The sequence below is a fragment of the Carex rostrata genome, chromosome 19 (assembly GCF_964058835.1).
Source record: "Carex rostrata chromosome 19, lpCarRost1.2, whole genome shotgun sequence".
Lineage (NCBI taxonomy): Eukaryota > Viridiplantae > Streptophyta > Magnoliopsida > Poales > Cyperaceae > Carex > Carex rostrata.
The window spans coordinates 9,428,747-9,456,730 of NC_135936.1; the positions used below are offsets into that span (position 1 = coordinate 9,428,747).

A 27,984-nucleotide genomic window follows, 5' to 3' on the forward strand; every position below is an offset into this window, starting at 1 on the left:
GGTATTAGCAAAAGACTACACACATGTAATAGCTAATAAGAGCCAGAGGTTCCAATCAAAGGTTGAAAAATGCAGCAACGGCAGCGTGCAAAAGAAGCTCTTCCCTTCCCGGGACAGCGGGACCTACTACAAAGATATATAATATATTATATATATTCTCCTTTTACGCGTGTGCCCTTGAATGTGGTTAATGCATATATCCCTTTCCCTTGCCTTTCTTCTTTCTCTCTCTCTTTCCCGGTTCCCCTACAAGAAAAAGAATTAGAAAGGTAACAAACAGGTAGGGAATATTCTATGATTCTATCCTTTCCTTTCTGCATTTGCATTCCTCTGTCTCTCTCTGTACACTTTTATTACAAATTATATTATATTATATTATATTATATTATATAACTCCATTTAATAATAATACACCATATGCATCCTCTATTCCTCTTGTCTTGTTTAAGCCCAAAAAGAAAATTAAGGTTCGTCTCTGTTTTTCAAATTTTTTTTTGAGACAGAAACGAGGGTCAAGCCCTCCTTTAATTGAATCAAACAAGATTACAAGAGTTTTGAACCCAATAAAAATAAAAACAAAGCCAGCTCAGATGCTTGAGCCTAAAGAGAGAAAACGATAAAAAGAAAAAACAAAGATAAGTGAAAGATCCCTAAACAGTAAGTAAAAGGAGATAAAATTTTAAAAGAAGTTCAATACTGAGTCAAGTGCCAGTATTCTATGAAGTTGATTTTATTGCGTCTGTTGCCTTAATGTTCTTGCTGTTCGCACCGCCGCGTTGTATTTCTCTGGATTTCCCTTGCCAGGTCATTTACATCTTTGCATGTTCCTCTGAATATACGGCTACATCTTTCTCGCCACACCACAAACCTTGATATTATCATTATCTCCTTTGTTTTCCTGTTGTGTGTTCGTTGGAACAGTGCCTGCGTATGTACCGGTATTCCCTGTACCAGTCCAGTTTGCACTGCTGTCTGCCGATATATTGCTAGGGTGGTTTGGCACGAATTGAATAAGTGTCTCACCGTCTCGCATTGTCTTTTACACATCTCGCACCTGTTTACTAATTCCCAGCCTCTCTTTTTTAGATTGTCTATTGTGAGTAGCCTATTGAGACACATCAGCCATGCAAATACAATAATTCTAGGGGGCACTCTGAGTTTCCAGATTCTCTGTATTTTTGTTTTGAACATTGGTCCGTTTTTGATATTCCAATAAGCTGATTTGACCGTGAATTTTCCATTGGTCTGTTTTTCAATTTTACTTACATCCTTCTACAATTTAAAAATTACATACTCTAGCTCTAAATATATATAGGTATATATATAATACTTATGGTGAAATTTAAAAGCAATTCTTTATCTATTGATCGAGTCCTTTGAAAATCCAACGTTCAAATTTATAATACTTGATCGAGGAAATCAATTAAGAAACCAAATTAAGATTTTTTTTTTTTTTTTTTCTAAAATGAAATGAGAAACAAAAGTGTTGCACTTTGAATGTAGGTGGGATGTTAGCATCGTTTTGGCGTGTACTAATTTGGCGTTGGCCTGGTTTCTCCATGTTGCCAGATCACATGTATACATCAAACTACTAGTTTAAGATGCGATGCGATTAAATAATAAATAACAATTAATTATTGTCGACTTCTTCTTCGAAAACGAAAATGGCCATGTCATAAGTCATATCTATTCAACCAAGCTATAGTAAATTATAATAAATAGTTTAATTTTATGGACATTATCACCATTTATTATTATTTTCCATAAAAAAATCGATATCAATGAGAATTTGACTCAAACACATGCATGTGTCTGTGTTTTAATTTGTCACACCTATCAACTTAATGTAATTAAATTATTAATTAATTAATTAATTAATTTATTTATTATCATTATTATGGAGATAATGTAACTAATTAATTAATGGCTATCACCTGGCCGGGCCGGGTAAATTATGAACATAAAACGGTGATATATTGATGATTAACTTAAACCAAGGTATATCAATTATGTCACACTTAGCTGTTTAATAATTGATTTACCATTTTATACATTTTGTAAGGTTCAAATTTCTTGCTCAACTAGTGAAGTGTAGATATCAATTTTATATATATATATATATATATATATTTCTGAATAGAACAAACTAGTTAATAAATTTAAAATTACTTTGGTAGATTCTCCAGCTAACTTTTGTTAATTGATTAGCTCCTACCTAATTGATTCATCGATCGTCATATTGATTAATGAGTAATGAGAACAATAAGTTAAATGCATTGAGCTGGATTATCCATTTATCCTATCCCCCCTAATTAATAAATTAAAAAGGACTGGACTCATACCTCAGGCCTGGGGGCTTCAGCATATATATATATATATATATATTAACAACTGTTAATCAAATTAATTTATTTCATATAGATAAACACACACACACACACACATTTGACAATAACTGTAATTAATTGGTGTTATTTTTTAGAATGAATTGTAAATTGTATATAGAAATAAATTAATTAAGCCATTCCACTGGTTTGTACATGTGTTGATGAGTTTAGTTTAGTTTAGTTTAGTTTAGGGTCCAAAATACAAATGCAGCTAGAGTTGCTAAAATGGTAGGTGATGGCGCATCAAATGCAAGCTGTGTGAAACAAACGGGAGATAGAAAGCATTATTGTGAAGAACAAGAACAACCTAACATTCCATGTCCATATATAATATATGCACAGCACTACAGCAGCACTGGTCGAAGCATCCGGCCACATGTGTGCACCTAATAGTCTTCAAGATCTCATATGGAACTAGCGTACTGTAATCCCTGTAGCGAATTCAATTTATGCATAATATTTAGTAACATTACATACTTTGCATAAGATCAGAGATTGTACTACAGTTGAGCTATCAACATCAACATCTCTTGGGGTCGGGGGGCCAATTCGTTGGATTCTACGCACTATACGCCACATGTAAAAGTATACCAACAAAACAAACATATAATCTATATAAATATATATATACATAGTACCATTTCTCGTATTCCATAATTCCATTGAGTTGTTTTCTTATTAATTACCAAATTAATTAATTAATGGCACCGGAAGGGTTCTTCTTATTTTTGCCCCAACATAATTTATGCCAACGAAATTTCAAATTGTCTATTATTTTTTTTTCTTTTTCTGTTACACTCCAATTTGAAGAGTAAAAAAAATATAAACTTAAGAAAAGTAAATAAGGTTATAAAATGAGCACTTAACCTTCATTAATCTTATCCTCCTTTTAAATATTCAACAAAATAAGAATAAATTATAAATTTTCTTTCCCTCGATCATTTCCTCCCTTCCAATTTATTACACGCGTTTCAACGAAAAAAACGATGATTTTATCATTCAACTTGTTCTCAATTAATTTATAGTTAAACCATCATCTCCGATACAACCGTATAATGATAGTGATATTTCATGGTGGAGATTTAAGAAGGTATAACTGAACTTTTTTTTTTCATGCAAATATAAATTTACAAAAAAAAAAAACTGTGGATCAAGGAGTAATAAATTTTAGCATGTAATATATTTGCTTTTACTTATTCTGACGTATTGTCCATTACTAAAATTTGTTGAGGAACTACAAATATTTTATGTTTTTTTAAGAGCTCTGTGAATCAGTCTTTAGTTTAGTGACAAATACAATGTTGTCCGTGTGGGAGGTTGCATGTTGGAAATCCGGAGTCATGGTGCAACCAATTAGTTTTTCAATTTTCAAAGTTCAAATGGTCGATCTAAACCGTTAGATGTGATCTCTATATTAAAATGTGCTTGGAGACCAAATTTTACATTTTTTGGAATTTTTTTACTATTTATTAAGCCAATTTTAAATCGCTGATTTTAACCACTCAATATATGTATATATATATGAGGAGGGATTGGATGACACCGTGCATTTTCAAAGTCCAAACAGTCGATCCAAACCGTTCAACTTGATGGATATGTTAAAGTGTGCTTGCAGATCAAATTTTACATTTTTCTGAATTTTTTACTATTTATTAAGGTGGGTACAAAAATTCAACGGTCTGAATATAGCAATTTTGTTAAATACTTAATAAATAGTAAAAAAATTCAGAAAAATGTAAAATTTAATATGCAAGCACATTTTTAACATATCCATCAAGTTGAACGGTTTGGATCGACTGTTTGGACTATGAAAACTTTGAAACTGCACGATATCATTCGATGTCACCAAAAAAGGGTGTCATCCTATCCCTCCTCTATATATATATATATATATAATTATTTTACATTAGAAGCACTTATATATTGTAAAAAATAAACTTATAAATTGCGTGAAAGATAAGATTTTTCTTCATACTCAATTAACATTTGATATTTTGAAAATCCTTCTGCATGTTTCTTCATTCTCAATCAATGTTTGTAATAATTATTATAATCCATGTTTGAGAAGGGAAGGGCAAATTAAAATTAGCAGTTTGAAATGTAGTATTATTGAGGGACAAATGTGCAAATTTGACAGTTCCTATCTGTTATCCTAGAGACCTAGACTAGATGGCAAGAGAGGAGACTTGGACCAGCACGCAAATACGCAAATACGCAATGCAAATTTGACACTTCCTATCGATATTCGATTCCTTTCTCAACCTCCCTTTCCAAGATAGACATATACCAACTAACCTTAATTACATATATATATACACATGGTAATATAAATATAAAATAATTATGCGTTATTGGACTTTACTATGGGCTTTATTGGTTGTCATCTTCAGTCACCCTCTCCTCTCTGACCCAGCAAACCATTATTATTCTTATTCTTTCTTTCTTTCTTTCTTTCTTTCTTTGTTTTGTTTTTGATAAAATAGAAACCTAGCTAGCTATCTAGACCAAGTATACTTAATTAATAATCTTAATTCCCTCTCAGTTCTCTACTTGGGTATATATATATATGTATGTATCAAGCTAAAGCACCCTTTTGAGTTTTGAGAGAGAAATTAAAGAGACAGGATAATTCGACCGGCATGAAGCGGCTGGACGGTTCTAGTAAGATCAATAAGATCAAAGGAAAAGGGATTGGTGCGGCGACGGTTTTGGTTTCTTTGATCGCCTTTCTAATAGTCATCAGCCTTCTTGAGTCCAATTCTCGCGCTTCGACCATATGTAAGTGAACACTATTATATTGATGTTGCACCCTTCTCTTCATATTTTTCTTTTTTAATTTGGGTCTAATTTCTTCCTCAACTTCTTTAGCATGCAACAATCGTTCGTTCTGTTAATTGCACCCAAAAACATTGGATAACATGCCTTATTCTTTTCGTTATTTTTTTCTTCTTTTTTGTGTTTACTGTTGCACTCCTCACTATATTTTACAGTACATATATAATTATATGATGAATTGCCAATCTTATCATTAACGGTTAATTTGAACGACAAAATATTTTTTGAGGATATATATAGCTAGGAACTTGTTGGTGTAGAGGCGGCATATATATATATATATATATATATATATATATACATACTTGTCTGATTTTCTCTTTTGTTCTCTTTTCTGCAGTAGATTTGCAGCCGTCTTTTAACAATTATGCGCCTCTGTCAAGCATAGAGGGAACAACTAATCACCTTCAGCAAGGTTTGATTTCAAATTCATCAAAATATATATATTCATGCATGCATCTCATGTACTTATATATATTCAACGTTTGTTCCTTGTTACTTTCTTCTTTTGAAAAAATTGGAATTAATGAATATATATGCAACTAATGATGGTGCATAGCTGTCCAATCAAATTATGCATGCGTCCACACGGCTAGCTAATCGCTATACAAATATATATAAATTAATTGCTGTTTTTTCATGAATAATGGGGGGGTTATTTCCTAGTAAAAGTTGTCAATTTTGAATCTGTAATTTATATAAATGTAAATGCATTAACGAGCAAAAAAAAAAAAAAAAAACTGAAAGCAGTAAAAGAAGACCACATTGACCAAATTAAATATTAATTAATATATATGAAGTAGGAACCGGGTTGACTATTTGTAGCAAATTAACCCGCTTAATTATTCGTGAACCATAACGTAACCTATTTGTAGCTAAAAATGGCACGTGTTGCCATCTCATCTCATCTCATCTCATCTCACCAATGGCGCTAGCTGTACGTACGTTATTTGGAGTAATTTGGAGGGTATTCCAAAAAAAGTGATATATATATATATATCTCAAATCCCAATAATATATATAATAGCCCAACTAACTGTCAACTGATAGGAAAAAGGAAAGGTCTGACACTTATCACTAATGCAATGCTTTCTCATATCACCTAATTAATTAGCTCGCAATTGCATATTTGCATTAGTCCGGCCTATAAAATTAATTAGCTCGGAATTATTCGTGAACCATAATGTGTTGAAATTAAGGGATGAAAAATGTATGATATAATTAATTGTGTAGTAACTAATTAATTATAACACGATAACTTATTACCTTGTTGTAGGTAAAGAATCAAATGTTGTGCCAATTTCTTCAGAAGAAAAGCACAAGCCAGAAAATATCAGCTCAGGTAATTAATGGTGACTCTCTACTTGTTTTAGTTTGTTTATATTATATTATTGAACTTTTTATGATTGTAACTATATATATATATATATATATATATATATATGCCTTTATATATCCACAGAAACTGATGGCGTCATTAATTTACCTATCAGAATGACAGAAGATTTGGGTTCAAATGAGAAAACAACAGGTGAGACTTGAGAGTTGAGACCAATACACAAATCAGTACAACACTACAGTGCTTGTCAATTGTTCAAAGATCACTGATTAAATCTCACCCAAAATAACTAGATAGAGAAAAAAATAAAATAAATGAATAATTAGATAAACCTTGGGACTAGTGATAAAGAGACAGCACTGATAAACAACAAAACAATACTAATGGTCCCAAACACCAATAATTAAAAAAAAAAAAATGAACAATTGAATTTCATACTTTATGCAGATAATGATGAGAAACCCACCTTACCTACTGTATCAAGTGAAGATACAAGTCCTAAGGAAGAATTAGTAGGTAATTAAGTACATGAATTTGCTTTGATTTATATTTCTCTTGATTTCATAAATTGGGTATTTTTTTTTTAAAAAACAATATGTTCTAGTTATTCTGTAGAAAAAGCAGAGCTTGTTTTGTCATTACCCAAAACAGAGCAGCTAGGAATTTCGAGAGGAACTTTTTTTTTTTTTTTTTTTTTTTTCTTATTTACGATTAGTTGGCCAATTGTCTTATAAAATACCACAAGTTTGACAGAAATGGAAGGCTAATCTCCAAGCAGATTTCCTCTTTATATATAATTTTCAAGCACAGTCACATTGACTAGTGAAAAAGAAATAAAGGTAGCAAAATTAAAATTTATTTATTCCTAATTAAATTATGTGCATTGTATGATTTTGTTTCAGTTAAGGAAACAAATGAGTTGGCCATTCCTGCAGAAGAAAAGGATGACTCTAACAATTCGAATCAGGGTATGTATTTCCTTTGAAAAACAAATTATATATGTTATCAAGATAAGTTCCTCATTTTGTTATCTGATCTGTATTTAATAGATGATGGTGGAGAAATGATGTTACCAACTAGATTAACTGAACAATGGAATCAAGACAAAACTACTGAAAGTTCAAAAATGGAACTCAATGCAGAGGAGAAGTCTGAAACCACTGAATGGAGTCAAGACGAAGCTACTGAAAGTTCAAATACAGAACTCAATGCAGAGGAGAAATCTGAAATAACTGAATCCCAATCAGTTAATTCTGAAAATCAAGAGGATATCAAGCCAGGTACACTAATTTCATACCTTGTTGAAAACCATTTACTTATTAATTACTTTGAAAAACAGTATTGGAATGGAACTAAAAATGGAATTAAAACAGACTATGTTTCCCTGACAATCTTACTTGCACAATTCAGAAGAAATCCCTTCAAACCAAAACCAAAAGAACAAGCTAGAGTGCGACTTCACACACCCAAGAGCTGATACATGCACAATGGAAGGAGATGTGAGAGTCTTAGGCACCTACTCTACTGTTTTTCTTGTTTCACCTACTGCACAAGATACCACCGAGTCAAAGATTCGGCCATACGCACGCAAATGGGAGAAGCCAACTATGCAAATGATCAAAGAAGTTAATGTCAAACAGGCTTTACCAGATCAGGCACCACCTTGTACTGTGCACCATGATGTACCAGTGGTTGTTTTCTCCACAGGTAATTCCTATAAGCTAATTAGCCCCATTTAGTCTGGCCAAAATCCTGATTATGTAATACCAAATAGCCATAGAAGTTAGCTAAAAATGTTAATATTAACTACTTGTATCCATTTCAGGGGGCTTCGTCGGGAATGTATTTCACGACTACACAGATATACTGATTCCACTTTTCCTTGCGGCAAATCAGTACGAAGGAAAAGTGCAGTTTGCAGTTACTGACATGAGTTGGTGGTGGATTTTCAAGTACCTCCCCATAATCAAGACCCTTTCTCCTTACCCTATTTTAAACCTAGACCAAGACAAAAATGTGCATTGCTTTCCCTCGGCCCAAATCGGGGTAAAATCGCACAAGCCCATGGGTGTCGACCCAACCCAATCACCAAACGGTTACACAATGCAAGATTTCAGAGCTTTTATTAGAAAATCCTTCTCACTTAAAAGATCATATACCAGAGTAATTGACCTGAAATCTGGAAAAAGACCTAGGTTGCTTATTCTGTTGAGGAGAGGTACAAGAGCTATAGTGAACGAGAAGCAATTGATTGCAATGGCTAAGAAAATAGGGTTTAGGGTTGTAGCTGCTGATCCAGACAAAACAAGAGAATTCCCCAAATTTGCTCATGTGGTGAACTCGTGTGATGTTATGTTAGGAGTGCATGGTGCTGGTCTAGCTAACATGTTGTATCTACCAACAAATGCCACTGTTCTACAAATTCTGCCATGGGGTGATTTGGGGTTTGTGGGGAGACATGATTATGGGCTTCCTTTACCTGACATGGGGCTGAGATATGTGGAGCATGAGATAAAAGAAGATGAAAGTACCCTTATTTACAAATACCCAAGGGATCATGCAGTGTTTACAAACCCTCAAGCAATACATGACCAAGGATGGGATACCATGTATAGGATTTTTTTGAATGAGCAAAATATAATGCTCAATGTCGATAGATTCAAAGGAGTTTTGATTGATGTATTCAAGTCTTATGTCCGATAGAGGTTGATCAAATTTGTATATTGTATAGTGATTCTATTAGGGAGGGAGGGGGTTCATTTAATTATTTTTTTGTGGAATTTTTTCTAGGAGAAAATTGCAGTGGCTTATGTTATTGCGACATTTTTTTTTTTTTTTTTTTTTTGTAACTAGAGTTGCATTGTTGATATTTATGTTTGGGAATCATAAAGGCCAAACAATTATCTCTTATATAAAGATTAAATAATTATATCTCATCTAGAGATCAAACACATACACTCCGAGGAAAAAGAAACAGTTCCCCACCTTAATCTAAGGACCGCCATATGTCAAAGATATCCAAAACATAAATTTGAAGTGCGGAACATAATACATGATTTCATGCCATTTGTCATGAAAAATCTAAAGCCTTGTAGAGTCTCCGTGAGCACGAGATAAGTTTTCAATGGGTCTTTTTCGCCTTTTGTCGTCATATCATGGAATAAGTCTTCCAAAGCAACAATGAGTGGCCCTTGAGAATTCATATCCAAATTTTATAATGAATTTTTATTCTCTATTATTTCATAGTGAAAGAAGGAGAGAACACACATGACTGTATTTTTCTTAAGAGAAAAATGTATATTTAGTTTCTGTATTTTTTTTTTGTTACCTTGTGCCTTGGGGATCAATTCTTATATATAATAACCTTTATGATTATTTGCCAATTTGAAAAAAGGTATAATGTGGTATTGCATCAAAAACCGCGCTGACACATCAAAAGCTGTGCGACTGCATTGATATACATGTGGACTGTACGACCCTCCATAAAAGTAGTTTTTTTGACATTTGAAAATATACTTTTCTGAATTGCAAATTTATAAATCAGTGTATCAATAATTTGATCTTTGACTAAATTGTTCTACACATGTATGTATCACATCCTAATGAATATATTAATTGTCTATTACCTTATTTGATCACTCTAATTGACAACCAGTAAATAATCCATAATTAGATTACATATATGCTCAATATAATGTTGGCATTAAATCCTACAGAGTTGACAATAAATCTAACAATTTAAACAAATAATTTATTAATAAAAAATTAATTAGGTGAATGCATGTTCTCAATAATATATTATAATACTTCGTTTATTCCATTTGTATAGCTTTTTTGTGAGCATCCCTCTTAATTGACTGAGTGGTCTTAAAATCTGAAATGAGTGGCAAGTGGCAACCTTGGGAAATATATATTCAGAAACAACTCTGTTTTAAAATATTTTCAGAAAGGACCCTCAAAACTCAAAACTCAAAACTCACTTGGATTTGATTAATCTATTGACTTGGGCAGCTTGATTTGTAACTTTGAATGCTTAGTGGATGTAACCAAAACAGCGGACTTTTTATAGTCATATAGTATTTATTATTTACTTTCGAATGTAATTACCTAACACTTTAGCAAAGCGCGTTGTAGGTCAATTAGAGAGTGTAATTTAAATTTATTCCACTGCCATGCATGTCAGTCAAATTATAATAAACAATTATATTGATGTTATACATATAGTTCAATATTAATGCAAGGATCAAATATATTTAGAATGTTTCTTTTGTAACAATTAATATTTTATAATCTGAAAAAATAAATTAAGGATAATGTAAGAAAATAAATGCTCATCATAACTTGCCCCCATTAAAATTTTTAAACTGGAAAGGTCCGGTGATCCGCGACCATGCATGTGAACGTTTCACATGAACCGCGCGCATGCTTCCCCCTTTTTTATTTTTTATTTTTTTTAAACATGTATATAGTTTTCAAAATCAGTGGCCACAAATATAGAAATTTTGTGCAAATAACATATCGCTTTCACTTTCTGCATTGAAGCCACCTAATGAGACTATATATATATATATATATTCCGTCCAATAGCACGCAGTCCCAAATTGAACATTGAATGAGTAAAAGAATGTCAATTCTATCCCTATCTACACGTACTATCATCCATTTCTGTATTCAAAGACATATGGAAGAAGTTATGCGCACATATATATATTCATAGAAGAGGAACTTGATTGAGCATGTATATATATGAAGAAGAAGAAGAAGAAGACACAAGAGATGATGTAATCATGGCAAGAATAATAAGGGCCGCAGTAATTGATTGTGCGCGTCTCTTGATACCCTCTCTCTTGGTATCAGTTTTGCTGCTCAACATAAACCTGGATTTTACATACTCAATTCGTAAGTTTGATATTTTTATTTCCTATTAATTTGACTATTATTTATTTATTTATTATTATTTTTTTTCAAAATATAAAGATCGATCATACATGAGAGAGAGAGAGAGAGAGAGAGAGGTTCTATCTATTTCACATGCATCTCTATCTAGCTATTTCAAACAAAAAAGGTGAAATTAACTTTGCATCATTTCGTCAAGTTGGAATTTGTTGCTTGTACTAGCTTACTAATTGCTTACTAATTGGTGTTGATGATAATGAGATATATATATATATATATATATATGATCTTATTATATCTTCTTGTCAATTAATTTGATGATATATGACATCTTGGTCGTCATTGTCATCATTATTGTGCTAATTAATTAGCTAGCACGTACAACTATATATATATGGACAAATGAATGAAACATGATTGATTGTTCTGTTCATTGTTCAAGTGTACATCCTCACAGTTACATTACGATCGAGGTAGTGTACGTGTTGTTTCTGCGGTACACTAACAAATTAATGACTTAACAACTAGATGTAATGCCATGCCAATGCCATGCATATAGAATTACTTTCAATAATAAATCAAAATTATTATAAAATTATGCTATAAGATTACAGTACAGACATGCAATGCAATGCAATGCAATGACTAATTTTGATATAGATATTTTTATGTTGTCGTTAAAAGTAAAAAGTCTTGATATATATTTGATAAGCCCTAAGCCCAATTACATTAAATAAGTGTAAATCTTGATATATATTTGATAAGCCCTAAGCCCAATTACATTAGATAAGTGTAAATCGTGATATATATTTGATAAGCCCTAAGCCCAATTACATTAAATAAGTGTAAATCGTGATATATATTTGATAAGCCCTAAGCCCAATTACATTAGATAAGTGTAAATCTTGATATATATTTGATAAGCCCTAAGCCCTAAGCCCAATCTAAGCCCAGTAAGCCAAGCTCGTGCTTTTCCTTTTCCTTTTCCTTTTCCTGCAGGGGGTAGGGGGTAGGGGGTGTCATTACTCATTAGTCGTAGAAGATCTTAGCGAGATCCCATCCCGATAAATATAAATTAAATATAAATTAAATAATATAGATATATAGATCCAAGTCCGTCCAAGTTTCTATTAACGTGTAATGTAAACAATGGAGTCAAAGAATCAAAAATTTCAAACTCCGATGGCAAATCATGTGCCGACAATCGCATTCGCATCACACACTTTTTAATTCTTTGCTATTTATGAATTATGAATCCCCATCGATTAGTGTTGTTTTGCATATGCGGTAATTAATACATATCCGAATTAAATGCATGCTTCAAATTTTGTGCAAAAAATCAATCATAAATATATATATATAGAGAGAGATGGGTTGTGGTTCATTGTAATGCATAGGCCCCTTATGCATTTGACCATATATCACCGATTTAAAGTCCAAATGACCGATCCAAGCCGTTCATCTTGTTCTCCATATTAATATGTGCGTGCAGACCAAATTTTACATTTTTTGGATTTTTTTTACTATTTTTTTAGATTTATTGAAAATCTGAAAATCTGGATGAACAGTAAAAACAGTAAAAATTTCTGGATCACCAGATCAGCGATTTTCAAAGTGGCTTAATAATTAGTAAAAAAATTCGAAAAAATGTAAAATTTGGTCTCCAAGCAAATATTAATATGGAGAACAAGATGAACGGTTTGGATCGGTCATTTGGACTTTGAACCGATCATTTATGGTCGAATGCACAAGAGTTCCTATGCATTGCAATGCACCATATCCCATCTATCTATATATACATATATATATAGGAATATGCTAGCATGCTATGCATAACATAGAGTCCCTTCGTGCAACGGCTCGGATTTCGAGTTTTTAAAATCCTAACGGTCGATCCGAACTGTTCATCTTGTTCTTCATATTAATATGTGTTTGGAGACCAAATTTTACATTTTTTGTAATTTTTTTACTATTTCTTTAGATTTATTGAAAATCGTTGTTTTTTATGGTCCAGATTTGCTGAAAACAGGGATTTTCAATAAATCTAAAGAAATAGTAAAAAAATTCCAAAAAATGTAAAGTTTGGTCCCCAAACACATATTAATATGGAAAACAAGATGAACGGTTCGTATTGACCGTTAAGATTTTGAAAAGTCAAAATCCGAGGCGTTGCACGGAGGGGCTCTATGCTATGCATAGCATGCTAGCATATTCATATATAATACGGCGTGAGGTAGAAACGCGTTTTACTTCGCAACTCACCGTAGCCTATCTCATATATATATATATATATATATATAGGATTTGGCTAATATGCTATGGGTTGCATAGAGGCCTCCCGTACTACGGCTCAATATTCGAGTTTTCAAAATTCTAACGGTCAATCCGAACCGTTCATCTTGTTCTCCATATTAATATGTGCTTGGAGACCAAATTTTATATTTTTTGAAAATTGTTTACTATTTTTTTAGATTTATTGAATATCGCTGTTTTTTATGGTCCAGATTTGTCTGAAAAACAACGATTTTCAATAAATCTAAAAAAAATAGTAAATTTTTTCCAAACAATGTAAAATTTGGTCTCCAAGCACATATTAATATGGAGAACAAGATGAACGGTTCGGATCGACCGTTACGATTTTGAAAACTCGAATATTGAGCCGTAGCACGGGAGGCCTCTATGCAACCCATAGCACCGTAGCCAAGTCCTATATATATATATATAGAGGAGGGATCAGATGACACCGTTTTTTGGTGACATTGGATGACACCGTACATTTTTAAAGTCCAAACAGTCAATCCAAACCGTTCAACTTGATGGATATTTTAAAATGTGCTTGCAGATCAAATTTTACATTTTTCTGAATTTTTTTACTATTTATTAAGATGGGTACAAAAATTCAACGGTCTGAATATAGCGATTTTGTTAAATACTTAATAAATAGTAAAAAAATTCCAAAAAATGTAAAATTTGATCTACAGGCACATTTTAACATATCCATTATGTTGAACGGTTTGGATCGACTGTTTGGACTTTGAAAACTTTAAAAATGCACGATGTCATCTAATGTCACCAAAAAAGGGTGTCATCCGATCCCTCCTCATATATATATATATATATATGGGGATCAAAATAAAAGTACAAAAACTTTTCAACATAAGTCTGCTAATTATCCCATAATACAACAAATGACAAAATTTGAACGTAGCCCCCATTTTACATTTCTTTCTTTGCGATTATACGAATTTAAATTTGTGTAAAAAAGTTGACATTTCATTTCGCTCAAACAAATTATAAAATGTTTGAAAAGAAACCATGTATGATGTACCCTCAGCAAACCCTAATTTGCTGTTTTCAATGAAATGCCGGGCCATGGGCCTTTTAAAGAGCTGAGTCAATAAATTTTAGAGCGTAACGAATACGATACGATGCGTTTTTTTTTTTAATATTTAAAACATGATACGACATAACCAAAACACACCTATACGGAACGGACCTATGTATATAGTATAGTATATTGAACATGCTAATAACCGCATTAATGGTTGCGTATTAGTTACATAATATAATCTTGAGCAGGGAGGTCAGAGGTGACCGCGCGCTGTGGACTGTGGTGCAGTTCAGAGCTTTCTTAATTAAATTATTTCTCTGATCCCAAAAATTAGGTTAAGATCCAAACTCCATCAAATTTAATTAATTGCACGTGTCAAAGGTTAAAGTTATAAAGTACCATCCCATTTCCATTCCCATTCCCGTTCCCATTCCGAACTCGAATACTCGATCCACGCTTCACGCTCAACTGTGGGACCCCAGGACTTTGATTAGAAGAAAGAATTAACCATGTATACATTTTTTGGGCAATTGCAAGTCCTTTCCCCAATTCTCCTTCTAAGCAACTCATTCACACCTCCAGACTCCAGTTCGTTCATTTGTCGTATATACAAAATTTTCAAAAATATTTAATATTCAACTTTTTAAGTGAAAAAAAAAATGACACCACTTTACTTATTTAGTGGCACATTAATATATTACAATATATTTAACTAGTAAACTATTTCTAACTCTTTTTAAAAAAAAATAATTATTAAGAAAATAAATTGTTTTTAGCTTGTTTTGATAAGGTTTTGCATCTAACCCTTAATTTTGAGCTTGATTTTTATAGTAATTACGCCATTGTGCATCATTTCATATGCCAAGACACACGAGAAATCACCTTACGATGTCCATCTCCATTTTCTAGCTTCGATAGCCAGTGGACCTCCACTGAGCATTCGAAAAATGCGCCAACAAATTTTTTGAAGGGTATAAATGAAACTCCCCCTAAAATTTTAGAGTAATTATAATATCCCCCACTTATCTATCTCCCATTCATTCTCCAACTAACTAACTTTCTATTTTAACTATAACTACCATTTCTAACAACCTTTATTTCTTTCATTTTTCTCTCTTCCTCTTCCACCTCCATCTTCCTTTTCCACCTTTATCTTCTTCTCCCACCTCCCTCTCCCACCTCCACCTTCGCCTCCCTCTCCCAACTATGCCTCCGCCTTTCTCTCCCACCTCCGCCTCTCCCACCTCCCTCTCCCAACTCCGCCTCTACCTCCCTCTTCTACCTTTGCCTCCGCCTCTACCTCCCTCTCCCACCTCCGCCTCCGCCTCCGTTTTTTCATCGATAAGCTCTCTCCCTCTCCCACCTTGAAATAGTAAATACGATAAGCTCCCTCCGTCTCATACCTCCACCTCCGCCTCAGCCTCCATTTTTCCCATCTATGCCTATAGCTCCCGCTCCAACGGACATTCTACCGGAGATCATCCGTCACTCCATCCCAATTAAGCACGCCTTTGCCGAGTTGAATACTTCAACGTGTATGAATGAATACTTCAACGTGTATGAATGAATACTTCAACGTGTATGAATGAATACTTGAGCACGCCTCTGCCGGGTCAGATTCACCACTGCCGACCGTATCGAAATATTTTTGTATCTGTGGATGCAATTAATCCCTTTCATGTCTATGTTCTCTTTCCTCATAAAGTAGAGAGTTATTTGCAAATAACAAAGTTTTATTAATGATGAATTAAGCCATTGTGTACTAAGAAATAATATAAATTTTTTTTGAAAAAAAATAGAGGTATACGAATTAATACTTCAATGTGTATGAATGAATACTTAATATCTTAGGCATGAATATTTGCGTGACAAGATATGAATGCTTGTGCAATGGATAACTCGAAAGTATGTCATCGTGTATCTCATTTGAAAGATAAAATTGTGTAGAAAACATTCGTGATTTTAGATTTGCAAAATTTCTCACAAATCATTAGAAATAAATTGAATAGAGAAGAAAAAACCATCTCTAAAAACGTGTAAAAAATGGATGAGTGATGTGTCCAGTTTTTGTATTTACACTTGCACGACGAGGATGAATACTTTCACGATGAGATATGAATATTTGCGTGATGAGGTATGAATACTTGTGCAATGGACAACTCGAAAGTATGTCATCATGAATCTCATTTGAAAGATAAAATTGTGTAAAAAACATTCATGATTTTAAATTTGCAAAATTCCTCACAGATCGTCAGAAATATTAGTTAGATTGAACGGAGGAAAAAAAATCTCCTCTGAAAACGTGTAAAATATGGATGAGTGATTTATTATGTTTTTATATTTGCACTTGCACAATGAGGATGAATACTTTTTTCGAGGAGGATGAATACTTATGAATACTTGTGCAACAGACAACTCGAAAGTATGTTATCATGGATCTTATTTGAAAGATAAAATTATGTATAAAACATTCGTGGTTTTAGATTTACAAAATTTCTCACCGATCGTTAGAAATATTGATTACATTGAACAGAGAAAAAAAATCACCTCTAAAAACATGTCCAATTTTTTTTTTTAAATACTTGATATCTTAGATATGAATACTTGATGTGCTATAGATGAATACTTAATGCATTATATATGAATACTTGCGCGCGCCAGTTGTAAAATCTTTTAAATATTATATGGTTCCTAAATAGTAAGTGGTCCCCCTAGATAGTTAGTAGTTATTCAAGTAGTTAATGACTGAAGAATAAATGAGAAATTGTTACGGGAGATAGCCAGGTGCTCCCAAAATTTTAATACTAGCGATAGAGAAAAATGCGCCAACAAATTTATAGAATCGGGCTCCCATGTCTGTAGAATTTAAAAGTATGATTAGCTATATATAAACCTTAAATTACGTGCTTGTTTGCAATAACTAACCTCGTCTAGAACGAAATTACAAGAGAGGATCGAGCTGTGATTTCCAACTTGATGTGTTGTTGTAATTATACAAACACAAAAATAAAGTTTTTATATTGTGTCCATTAATTTTCTTTGATTCCATTTTTCCCTTTGATTTTTTTTTTGTCATCTTTTGCGTGTTTATAAAATTTAGGGACCAAACCGCTATCTTTTACTAAAAACAATTTAATTACCTTGTCTATTTCAACTTTGTTAAACTCATTATGCATATGCTTGATTGCTTGTTTTCACTGCAATTCATTATAATTATATTGTTTGTTATATTGTAAGTAGATCTATAATATAATCTTGCTACATATATAATATAATTAATAGATTTTCCATACTTTATTGGAATATATTGTGTTAGCTATTGATGCCACTTAGTTCTTTATAACGGATAACAAGTTAGTTATTAATTTTGCACTAGTTGTATACCTTTAGCATGAGAAGAAGGGCAGGTTGGATATTGTGCCTATATATATATATATATATTAAACATGGACAACTTTGAAACTAGTTGTATACCACCATCCTTCTAGGTTGCCTATTAAAAATAACATGGACAGCTTTGAAACTAGAAATCAACTGTTCTCATACGTTGCGCACCTATCTTTCTTAAATATGGACAAAATGTAAAATTAATCCTATTAAGGTTTGGTAATATATATATATATATATATATATATATATATGTCTTTACTAAGCAGCGTACGGTTGATCTAGTCATATTTTATAACAGTTTTTTTTCTTTTAATCAGAATTATAATCTAAAAAAATAACGTTTGGTATTTTCCACACATAAATATGATCGAGGTCCCACAAGAAAAGATACTTTTTTTTTTCATTAAAACATGAAAACGTACTAATTAATTAATTAGGATGATATATATAGCAACTGATATAATGATTTTGACAATTAATCTATATAATTAAAGAAAAACTGAAAATTAATTTAATATATATCCTACACTTGAAATGCATGTGATGCATTGCAAATTAAAAATAACAAATAAACCTTGCTTCTTATAATAAAAACGACGTAATTAATATTTATGTAATATTTAGATGGTCGTATGATCTCTATCACTCCGAAAACGTTGCAACGGAAATAATAGAAAAGCAAGTTGCATGAATGCATTGTCGCGTACACTTGCATGAAGTTATTGGCTGGGAAAGGTATATGTGTACTGTTTTATTGGAACCCCCCAATTAAATATTCCAAACAAATTCTTCTATCAACCACGTACGTACATACCGGCACATTAAAGTAATTAATTAATTAATTAATTAATTGTTGCATGCAAATTAAGGGTCAGAATTAGAAGCAATTAATTAATTAAGCATATATGTATATATGTATGTGTAGCCAGGCCATGAGGCCATGATGACTTGAAAACCAAGTATTGGCTTAGACTGAGAGCATTATAATTAGGTGATCGAGGAGCCACTTGAAAATTAAGAAGAAAATGAAAGAAGCTTGTATGCTTGGGAAAGCAGTCGAGACACAAAAGCTCAGTTGTGCAGCTGCAGTAAAATGCCTCCTGCTCATGCTTGCTGTTCTTTCCGTGCTCAATCCGGCTATGCTACCTCCTTTTGGATTTGAGAATGGTACGTGGTACGTTGAAGCTAGATTAATTTACGTATGCGTGGGAAAGCAGTCAAGACGTCAGGGGGCCGGAGGGGTTCTAATCTATATATTATGGATGATCGATGCTACTATAGATCTCCTGTTCTTCATTGCCGTTAATTGTTGATTTCATTCAAAACAATATTAATTGTTTCTGCATATTTAGGGATCGATGTTTATAAACAAGATCTGATATGTAATATGTTTTATAATTTCAAACCTAAATCTCCTTTGCAGATAGAACAACAAGTACATGGGGCTCTCCAATTGAAGAGAGGCAAAACTTCAATGCCATGAATTCAGGTAATTTATTATCAATTGCTTTCATTTTAGTTATGAAAAACTGTAACACCAAGTAACATCTAAATTGGATACAGGTGGTGAAACTCGACACCTCATGAAACTAGCTGCACAAGTGCAAACTGACGAGTCTGTTCTAGGTGAGATATATATATTTATATTTATGAACTATGTCTATATAATGATCAATTAATTGTTGCTTTAAATCAATTCACAATTCAAAGTTTATTGATTTAAACTATGCAGGACGATCTAACACACAGTTTTATGTATAAATTCTTTAATTTAGGCAAAGAAGCATTGTTTTTTGATGAAATTAAGGAGAACGAAAGTGTCATTGAATCTGCAGGTAACTGGATTACATCAAATTAAGTCCTTTGAGAAATATAAAATTGTTCTTAGTTTCATTTGTTAAGAGGGGGGAAACAAAAATATTTTATTTCCAAGAGACTTCCATCAGATTCGTTTGATCTTTTCAACCTTTTCTCAAGTCAACTATACAATTAAGGAACTCTCTATTTATTAAGTACGACACCAATCTAGAGGTATCCAGCTAGCATTCAGTGTGCTATATTTTAATTAAATGTCAAGTACCAAGTAATATCACTTTAAAACTCCCAATTAAATATGTAAGTATTACTAGCCTAGAAAAATATTAATTTACTTAATTAATGCACGGTTTCAGGTACTGACACTTCAACAGAACTACTTGAAGTGAATGATAAGTTAGACACAAAAAGTTCCTTCAATACATTAGAGAAGCCTGCTGAGAACAAATCTTTTACAGGCAATTGAGCCATTCTTTTACTCCTATTTCAAATATGTAGATGAAATTTATCATAGATTGTTATCATAGATTGATAGTGCTGTATTTGTTTATTTTTCCAAATATTAACAATTAACATTTTTAAGTAATAAATTGTTGGGCAGAATCCATCAGTACAACGGAACTCTCTGTTTCTTCAAATCAGGAACAAGACCAAACAATCTCCAATTCAGGTAATTATTAGTAAGAAGTAAATATAATGGTTCCACTGATAGCTAGATTTTGAAGTTAGGTTCACCAAGAGGCTTGGTGAGCTTTAGAACACCCTAGTTCTACTCTTATTACATAAACTAGTAATTATCTTAATTGCTTGTGCCAAGTATCTAAAAAAACTAATTATCTTAATTTGATTAAATGATGATTAATAAAATGATAGTTACTGTCATTAATTGTTACTGTAACAAAACTATATATGTCATTAACAAGAAAAACTGAGTTGTTTATAATTTACAGACTCTTTGGCTCAAAACACCGGCATAATTTGTGAATTCGCTCACTACCGATACAACATGTGCTCCATAGAAGTGAACCTGAAGGTTATGGGGAGCTCAGCAACCGTGCTCCTTATCCCTCCATCTTATAATTATACCACTCCTGCAGACACCAATACTGTCTGGAAAATCCGGCCATTTACACGAAAATGGGAGGAAGTTACCATGGCACGTGTTAGAGAATTAACAATCCAGTGGGCCTCCAATCAAAACCAAGGACCTGCCTGTGATGTGACACATGATGTGCCGGTTTTGATATTTGCAACAGCAGGTTTTCCATTCAACCCGTTCCATGACTATACAGATCTGCTGATACCGCTTTTCGTTGCTGCAAACCAGTACAATGGAAAAATTCAGTTTGCGGCGACGAACTTCCATTGGCCTTGGATAAACAAGTTCATGCCACACCTACAAGCGCTCTCACACTACCCCATTATTAACCTCGATTCAGAAACCCTAGTTCATTGTTTCCCATCAGGACAAGTAGGCCTTAGAGGGACTGGCCCTATAACAGTGGATAATTCATCCGATCAAAATGGTTACACCATGGTAGACTTTAGACACTTTGTGAGAACAAGCCTATCTTTAGAGAGAGCTCAAGTTGACATTATTCAACAGAAGATCTCAAACAAGAAACCTAGGATAGCTATTTTGCTAAGGAAAGGAACCCGTACATTTACAAATGAAAACGAGGTTGTCGAAATGGCCGAAGGAGTTGGCTTCGAAGTTGTACGAGCTGATACCGAAACCACAAAAGATTTTCCAAGAATAGCACATCTAATAAACTCTTGTGATGTGTTGATGGGTTTGCATGGTGCTGGTTTAACAAACATGATGTATCTACCAAACAATGCTACAATTATACAAGTTGTCCCTTGGGGGGACTTGAGATATATTAGTTGGAAAGATTATGGTGAACCAACAAAAGATATGGGGCTAAACTATATAGAGTATGAGATAAAAGAAGAAGAAAGTACTCTTATAGAGAAGTACCCAAGAAATCATACTGTTTTTACAAACCCGCAAGAGCTACACAAGCAGGGTTGGAGGGCAATGTATTCTGTTTATCTGGTAGAACAAAGTGTGAAGCTTGATGTGAATAGATTTAGAGGAGTTTTGGTGGATCTTTTTAATTCCTTAGTCAATAAAAATATAAGAAAGTAGAGGAGCTTAATTAGAACAAAGTGTATCTTTCTTTTCTTTTTTTTTCTCTTACAACTTAGTGATATGACTGTTGTCTTAAGGGAGTTTTTTTGTTTCGTGAAGCAAGGGTCAAATATTTATGTAAACTATTCTTATTGTGTTGATCTTTGCGTTATGTTAATTCGGACCACTTGTGTTCACAAAAACTTGGAGTGCATAGCTTTTCTCATACGTTTTTTTTTTTTTTTTTTTTTTTTTCCGATGTATTCAAGCACGTACAGTAAGTGCAATATAATCGTTGCTTAATTATTAAAAACAACTACAAACATAAAGAAAATTATATCAGGCATCACTTATTTTTAATTGATATATATGATTCTCAAAGCTAGAATATATACCAATGTAAGTAGCATTAAATTCCATTAAATGTAGGACGCAATCTGCTCACTTTGTCCTATGACAATGCATTGGGGTTAATTAATTAATGCTCAGTTATTTAATTAAATAACCTAGGATGCAATTTTGAAGAATTCAATTGTTATATATATCTGGTCCATATCAGCTATATATATAGCACTTGCACCGACTACTAATTAATGAGATGGAAAAATAATTCAAAAGTTCTCCATCAACAAATTAAATCGGTAAAACATGAACAACAAACTAAAGTGCACCATGACCACCGCATATATATTTACTTATTCCCTTGTATGAATTCTATTTATGAAGTAGCTAGCCATTAATTGGAAGATGTAATTACTACTTTGTGTTCGTTTCACGTACGTTTTGATTGATGTAACAATTAACAATAATAATTAATTTAATTCTAATTCTAGTTCGGAATCGGAACTCTTAATTCTAAGTTTGACCCACTCTTGGCGGGGAGATCAGATCAAGCTCCAATTTCATGCTCTCTCACGTGTTTTTCACGAATCCATGTAATTTCAACATGCTATATAATATTAATTATATATATATTCAATTGTTTACAGAGAACCTCGTTCCCAAAAAACACCCTGAAAACCTAATAAGAAATAACAAAGTATTACAGCTGTAATTTATTTATATTACATAGGTAAACTATTTCTTGCAACCCAAATGAACATAATCAGGAAAAAGAGCAACTGTATGTTCTAATAAAATAATTACATCAGTCGACTTGATCGCAACTATATATATATTTTTCAATATTCCTTGACATTTACTTTAGAATTATATAATTCAAAAGTTCAGTGTTAATTTCTTACAGATAATTTTGTTGCAAATACAATAATTCAGTGCCATTTCATTCATAAATTTTCTTTGTGCCAATTGATTCTTAAAAAGTAAAACTCAAAATTGTCAGTTAAATTAGTACTACTCTAATCGACCTTGGCACTAATATAATTTAATTTTGGTCATAAACAATTTTGGTCAAACGGTTAATTTTGGTCAAACAGTAAATTTTTGGTTAAAATTTTGGTACTGAACAATTTAATTATGGTGGTACACATTTTTTGGTATTGTTCTAATTTAAATTTGGTGCTCAAGCAGTTAATTATGATCATATTCTAGTTAAATTTTGGTACTAATTATAATTAATTTTTTGTTCTAAACCCTAAACCATAAAAATTTAATATCTAATCCTAAACGCTAAATGTAAACCTAATTACTACCCTAAATTAAAAATTGAAACAAGAAAAGAAGAAGAAAATTTACTCGAACTGTGAGGAATTGAAAGTGACGCAAGAATGAAGAATTAACCCTCTCCAGTGACCCTACTTATATAGCCATGGGGTCACAGAAAGCCTGTGCGGACCCTCCCCAAGGGCCACAAAAAGGCTACGCGGACCCCATTAATTGGGTGTTTCTCGAATTCCCCCAAAACTGGAGTGATTTTTGTTGTTTTTTTTAATGCTATAAATAAAAGTTTTGGGTGAAATTCAATCAGTTTAAATTGGATTTGACAAGAGGCGATGAATTGAAACTTTTGCCTCTGAACAAAATAATGTGCTGAAAATACAATTAAATTTTTAAATAGAGAAAAACTATTAAATAAAATACAAGATCAAAAGATACAATTTTTTTATTTTTTTTTACAGAAAATCGTACAATATAATAATTTTGCATACATTGAATGGGCTAGCTAGGGGCTGGATATTAATAGACATTTATTAGTGAAAAGCTAATTTATGCTTTATAATTAAAAATTACAAGAAGTCATATCCAACATTTAAAATACTTATAATTAATGACGTGACTTAGCGATCGGGGAAGCCTTAATTTTGGACAAATTGATGGAGTATATATAGATTTTTGTTATGGGTGGAGAATGCATGTACATATAATATAAAATTGCTAATTAAGCCACCAATATAATATAATATAATATAATATAATATAAATTAAATCGATCTCTGTTTTTGTGCCGCCAATACTTATATATATATGCACTCGATCGATCGGCTAGCACGTGATATTAATTATCAACTAGCTAGCTAGCTAGCTAGATCGATCTTAATTATATATATACATTGAACTTGAAGCAATATATTCAGATAATATATATACGCGCGGTAGAAATAAAATAAATTAAATGGGTCAGAAGAGGAGAAACATGAAGGGGGGAGGAGTAGGCCATGGCTTACTAGCAAAATATCATCATCACCCCCAAAAGTTTGGTTGTGGTGTCAGTGTCATGCTTCAATGCTTTCTTTTTGCCGTCGTCGTCGTCCTTTTGCTTCTCAACCCTGCAGTATTACTATTACCAACCTCCATTTTTCAAAGTGAGTATTCATTTATTATTCGATTCATTCTCCCAATTTTAATTAGTATTAATTATATAATATAATTAAGCCATGCTCAGCATGCAACTTCATCTTTCTTAATTATATATATGCATGGAAATCTTAATTACCTCCTCTAGCTAGCTAGTTTTACAACCGAATTTCAGGTAAATCGACAATCAATCAACCTGTGAGTATAGAAGAGAAGCCAAATTTTGGTGTCACTAACTCGGATCATACAAAACTGGCACTCCGATTACTAGCAAAAACAAAATCTCAAAATGAAGAGGAGACTGCTACCACAGGTACGTGAGGGGCAATAGTACAAATTGAAACCAGCTTGACCAATATTATACAGCATATATATATATATATATATATATATAATGAACTCAAGGATTGCTCCATTTATATGTGCATACAACTGATTTTACTTAGGTCTCTAGCTACATCTGTATCACATTCAACAGAAAAGCAATGAAACCACCGACTTACAAGTATATCATTTTCTTAAATCTGGCTAATTTGTTTATCAGATTTTAAATCATAGTCTTAATGAGGCATTATTCTCACTACCTATCAATTCCAGGAATTGATGTATGGATGCAACCAAATCATACACAAGGGAAGATCAAGAAGCAGATAGAATCACTCACAAGTAAGATATTAATTAATATAAATTTGAGGAGAGTTCCAACTGCATATATAATATCAAATCCTGGACATTTGGTGTCATCAAATATCAGAAACTCATATTTTTATTGAAGTTCCAAAATTTGAAACCTAAATGCCAAATAAGCCCTTCATCTCATTCATTTATACATAATAGATGCATCCGTGGACAAATAATGGTTTTTTGAGTTCGCTTTTTACTAGATGTAAGGGTAAAAAAAAATTAATGTATCAAAATAAATCAATCATAATTAACTAGATTAATTTGTTTATTAATTACTTCCTCTAGTATAAAATAAACTAAAAAATTATACTTGTACATGCCTACTTCACTTGAGCAATTAGAAAATTCAGATTTTTTTTTAAAGGTCAGAACATTAAGAAATTTTTAACTTGGTGCAACTTTCAATGTGAACTTCAGGATCAGATGCCCCAGCCCAATCTTCCCTGATAAAACAGAGCCAGGAAACGACCCCATCCGTGTCGTTACAAGAACTTGAAAAACCAGGAGTGGACAACTCAATGATAGGTGTTTGCAACTTATTCAGCATTTTGCATAGAAAAAACATCTCATTAAATTAAAAAATAAACGTTTGGTACAAAGGTAACAAGTTAACAAATTGTGCAGAATTTGATGAAAAACAGTCCTCGCCTTCATATGAGAAAAATGAAAGAATCTAGTTCCACAACCAAGGGTCCATGCTCCTTTTCTTTTGCACAGATAGGGTGAATATTTTTGGTATAATATGTGATATAATTTGTTAAACCAGCTAAAATGCCAAGTCTCTTTGTTGTAATCCACTGAGACCTGAGACCTGAGACCCAACCAACAAAAATTTTGGCCCAACAATTTGGTATCTTGATCGTTGTTATCCTTCACTATACTTATTTCTCCCATAAAAATTTCCACTGACAGAAATCATATTGAACAAGAGTAAGTTGATATATAACTCTACAAATCCAAGATACAACATCTGCTCGATAGAAGGAGATATAAGAATTGTCTCCAATGCTTCCACAATTATTATCGTCTCTCCTACACCACTCGATCCAAACACCACGACATGGAAGATCAAGCCGTACCCACGGAAATGGGAGTCCTACTGTATGTCTTCGATAACTGAGATGACTATCCAACAGCTGACTGATGCTAATCAGACGAGAAGCTGTGACGTGACTTATGAATTGCCGGCGGTTGTTTTCTCAACTGCTAGGTTTACGGGAAACTTGTTCCATGATTACACTGACATGATCTACCCACTCTTTCTCGCCACATACAGGTATTTTAATGACTGATAAGTAATTGATTTATAAACCACGTTGTATTAAAAAAATTATCAATTGAACCCATTAAAGATACAACAGATAATCTGAGATGCCATAGAGGTGAAGGTATAAATAAAAGTTAACTAATTGATCTATATTGTGTTGACTTCAATTCAGATCTATAAAAGAACAAAAATTGATTAATCACAGGTACAATGGAGAAGTCAAGCTTGTTGTGGAGGATTACGTACCGACGTGCCTAGAAAAGTACCGACCGTACCTGACACGCCTTTCTCACTATCCTATCATAAATATAGACGCCGGGCCGCTCGTGCACTGCTTCTCCTCTGCTCAAGTTGGGCTTGAAAATCCCGGACCTCTAGGTTACCAGTTCCAAAACCCTCAAAACGACCAATCTATGCAACAATTTAGGCATTTTATTAGAGAAAGCCTTTATCTAGAGAGATCTGAAGCTGTAAAAGGGAAAAAACCAAGGCTCCTTCTACTCATACGAAAAAACACAAGGTTGATCATAAATGAGGATGATGTGATGAACCTGGCAAAAGATGTTGGTTTTGAGGTTGTTACAGCTGATGAAGAAACAACAAAAGATTTTCCCAGAATTGCACATATTGTCAACTCATGTGATGTGTTAATGGGAATTCATGGTGCGGGTTTGGCAAACATGTTATATTTACCAGCTAATGGGACAGTCTTACAAATCACTCCTTTTGGCAATCTTAAATGGGTCGGACGGTTTGACTATGGTGACCCGCCAAGGGGTTTTGGATTCAGGTATGTGGAGTATGAGATAACACTAGATGAGAGCACTCTGATTGACAAGTACCCAAGAGACCATCCGGTACTTACAGACCCTGAATCAATCCATAAAAAGGGTTGGCAAGAGATTTACAATACTTACCTATGGGATCAGAGTGTAAAACTTAATGTTCATAGGTTCCGAACGACTTTGGAGGAAACTTTCCAATTCTACCAATATATATAAGTGAGAACAATAGAATTAGCTAGCTAGGTTTCCATGGATAAATTTATCTTTACCGCCTGTTTTCCTTCTTCTCTTTGACTTATTGTTATATGAAGTATAAACTTATGAGAGATGATAAAATTATGTTCTCCTTTTAATTAATCTTTTACAG

The 27,984-nt window shown here is 32.8% G+C and overlaps 3 protein-coding genes and 1 pseudogene across 11 annotated transcripts; all 4 read left to right on the forward strand.

Annotated features, from left to right (window-relative positions):
- The first annotated feature begins 4,874 nt into the window (after positions 1–4,874).
- Positions 4,875–9,374, forward strand: LOC144571327 (beta-1,2-xylosyltransferase XYXT1-like). Of its 6 annotated transcripts, none has more exons than XM_078320586.1 (10): positions 4,881–5,165; positions 5,563–5,637; positions 6,499–6,564; positions 6,685–6,753; positions 7,009–7,077; positions 7,464–7,529; positions 7,611–7,720; positions 7,793–7,841; positions 7,975–8,268; positions 8,387–9,374. In XM_078320586.1, exons 1-10 carry the CDS (start codon positions 5,027–5,029, stop codon positions 9,262–9,264), a joined length of 1,815 nt encoding a protein of 604 aa, XP_078176712.1. In that variant the 5' UTR covers positions 4,881–5,026; the 3' UTR covers positions 9,265–9,374. The 6 variants fall into 6 exon arrangements, with proteins under 6 accessions (XP_078176709.1, XP_078176708.1, XP_078176712.1 ...); XM_078320585.1 differs by having other exon boundaries at positions 4,884–5,165; positions 7,972–8,268; XM_078320583.1 differs by having other exon boundaries at positions 4,875–5,165; positions 5,566–5,637; positions 7,611–7,841; positions 7,972–8,268.
- Positions 9,375–11,257: 1,883 nt separating this feature from the next.
- On the forward strand, positions 11,258–20,467 carry LOC144571730 (uncharacterized). 3 transcript variants are annotated; one of them, XM_078321101.1, is made up of 6 exons: positions 11,258–11,464; positions 19,182–19,345; positions 19,602–19,667; positions 19,742–19,804; positions 19,954–20,013; positions 20,350–20,467. In XM_078321101.1, exons 1-6 carry the CDS (start codon positions 11,298–11,300, stop codon positions 20,457–20,459), a joined length of 630 nt encoding a protein of 209 aa, XP_078177227.1. In that variant the 5' UTR covers positions 11,258–11,297; the 3' UTR covers positions 20,460–20,467. The 3 variants fall into 3 exon arrangements, 2 of the variants coding, with proteins under 2 accessions (XP_078177227.1, XP_078177228.1); XM_078321102.1 differs by lacking the exon at positions 19,182–19,345 and having other exon boundaries at positions 11,258–11,460; XR_013517563.1 differs by lacking the exons at positions 19,182–19,345; positions 19,954–20,013; positions 20,350–20,467 and having other exon boundaries at positions 11,258–11,460; positions 19,742–19,806.
- A 64-nt stretch (positions 20,468–20,531) lies between these two features.
- LOC144571331 (alpha-1,3-arabinosyltransferase XAT2 pseudogene) lies at positions 20,532–22,305 on the forward strand (annotated as a pseudogene). The gene is made up of 2 exons (XR_013517488.1): positions 20,532–20,663; positions 20,944–22,305. The product of XR_013517488.1 is annotated as an alpha-1,3-arabinosyltransferase XAT2 pseudogene (transcript).
- A 2,387-nt stretch (positions 22,306–24,692) lies between these two features.
- On the forward strand, positions 24,693–27,967 carry LOC144571751 (beta-1,2-xylosyltransferase XYXT1-like). Its single transcript, XM_078321121.1, has 5 exons — positions 24,693–24,889; positions 25,057–25,194; positions 25,983–26,090; positions 26,478–26,841; positions 27,038–27,967. The coding sequence occupies exons 1-5, from the start codon at positions 24,700–24,702 to the stop codon at positions 27,831–27,833; spliced, it is 1,596 nt and encodes a 531-aa protein (XP_078177247.1). The 5' UTR covers positions 24,693–24,699; the 3' UTR covers positions 27,834–27,967.
- The last annotated feature ends 17 nt before the right edge of the window (positions 27,968–27,984 follow it).

Coding starts and splice junctions, on each gene's coding strand:
- LOC144571327 (XM_078320581.1), top strand. CDS start 5,027: ATGAAGCGGCTGGACGGTTCTAGTAAGATCAATAAGATCAAAGGAAAA. Junction 5,166..5,562: donor TTCTCGCGCTTCGACCATAT/GTAAGTGAACAC, acceptor TCTTTTCTGCAG/TAGATTTGCAGCCGTCTTTT. Junction 7,078..7,463: donor TCCTAAGGAAGAATTAGTAG/GTAATTAAGTAC, acceptor ATTTTGTTTCAG/TTAAGGAAACAAATGAGTTG.
- LOC144571730 (XM_078321101.1), top strand. CDS start 11,298: ATGTATATATATGAAGAAGAAGAAGAAGAAGACACAAGAGATGATGTA. Junction 11,465..19,181: donor TTTACATACTCAATTCGTAA/GTTTGATATTTT, acceptor GTGATCGAGGAG/CCACTTGAAAATTAAGAAGA. Junction 19,346..19,601: donor TCCTTTTGGATTTGAGAATG/GTACGTGGTACG, acceptor TCTCCTTTGCAG/ATAGAACAACAAGTACATGG.
- LOC144571751 (XM_078321121.1), top strand. CDS start 24,700: ATGGGTCAGAAGAGGAGAAACATGAAGGGGGGAGGAGTAGGCCATGGC. Junction 25,195..25,982: donor AGAGGAGACTGCTACCACAG/GTACGTGAGGGG, acceptor TGTGAACTTCAG/GATCAGATGCCCCAGCCCAA. Junction 26,091..26,477: donor AGTGGACAACTCAATGATAG/GTGTTTGCAACT, acceptor TTCCACTGACAG/AAATCATATTGAACAAGAGT.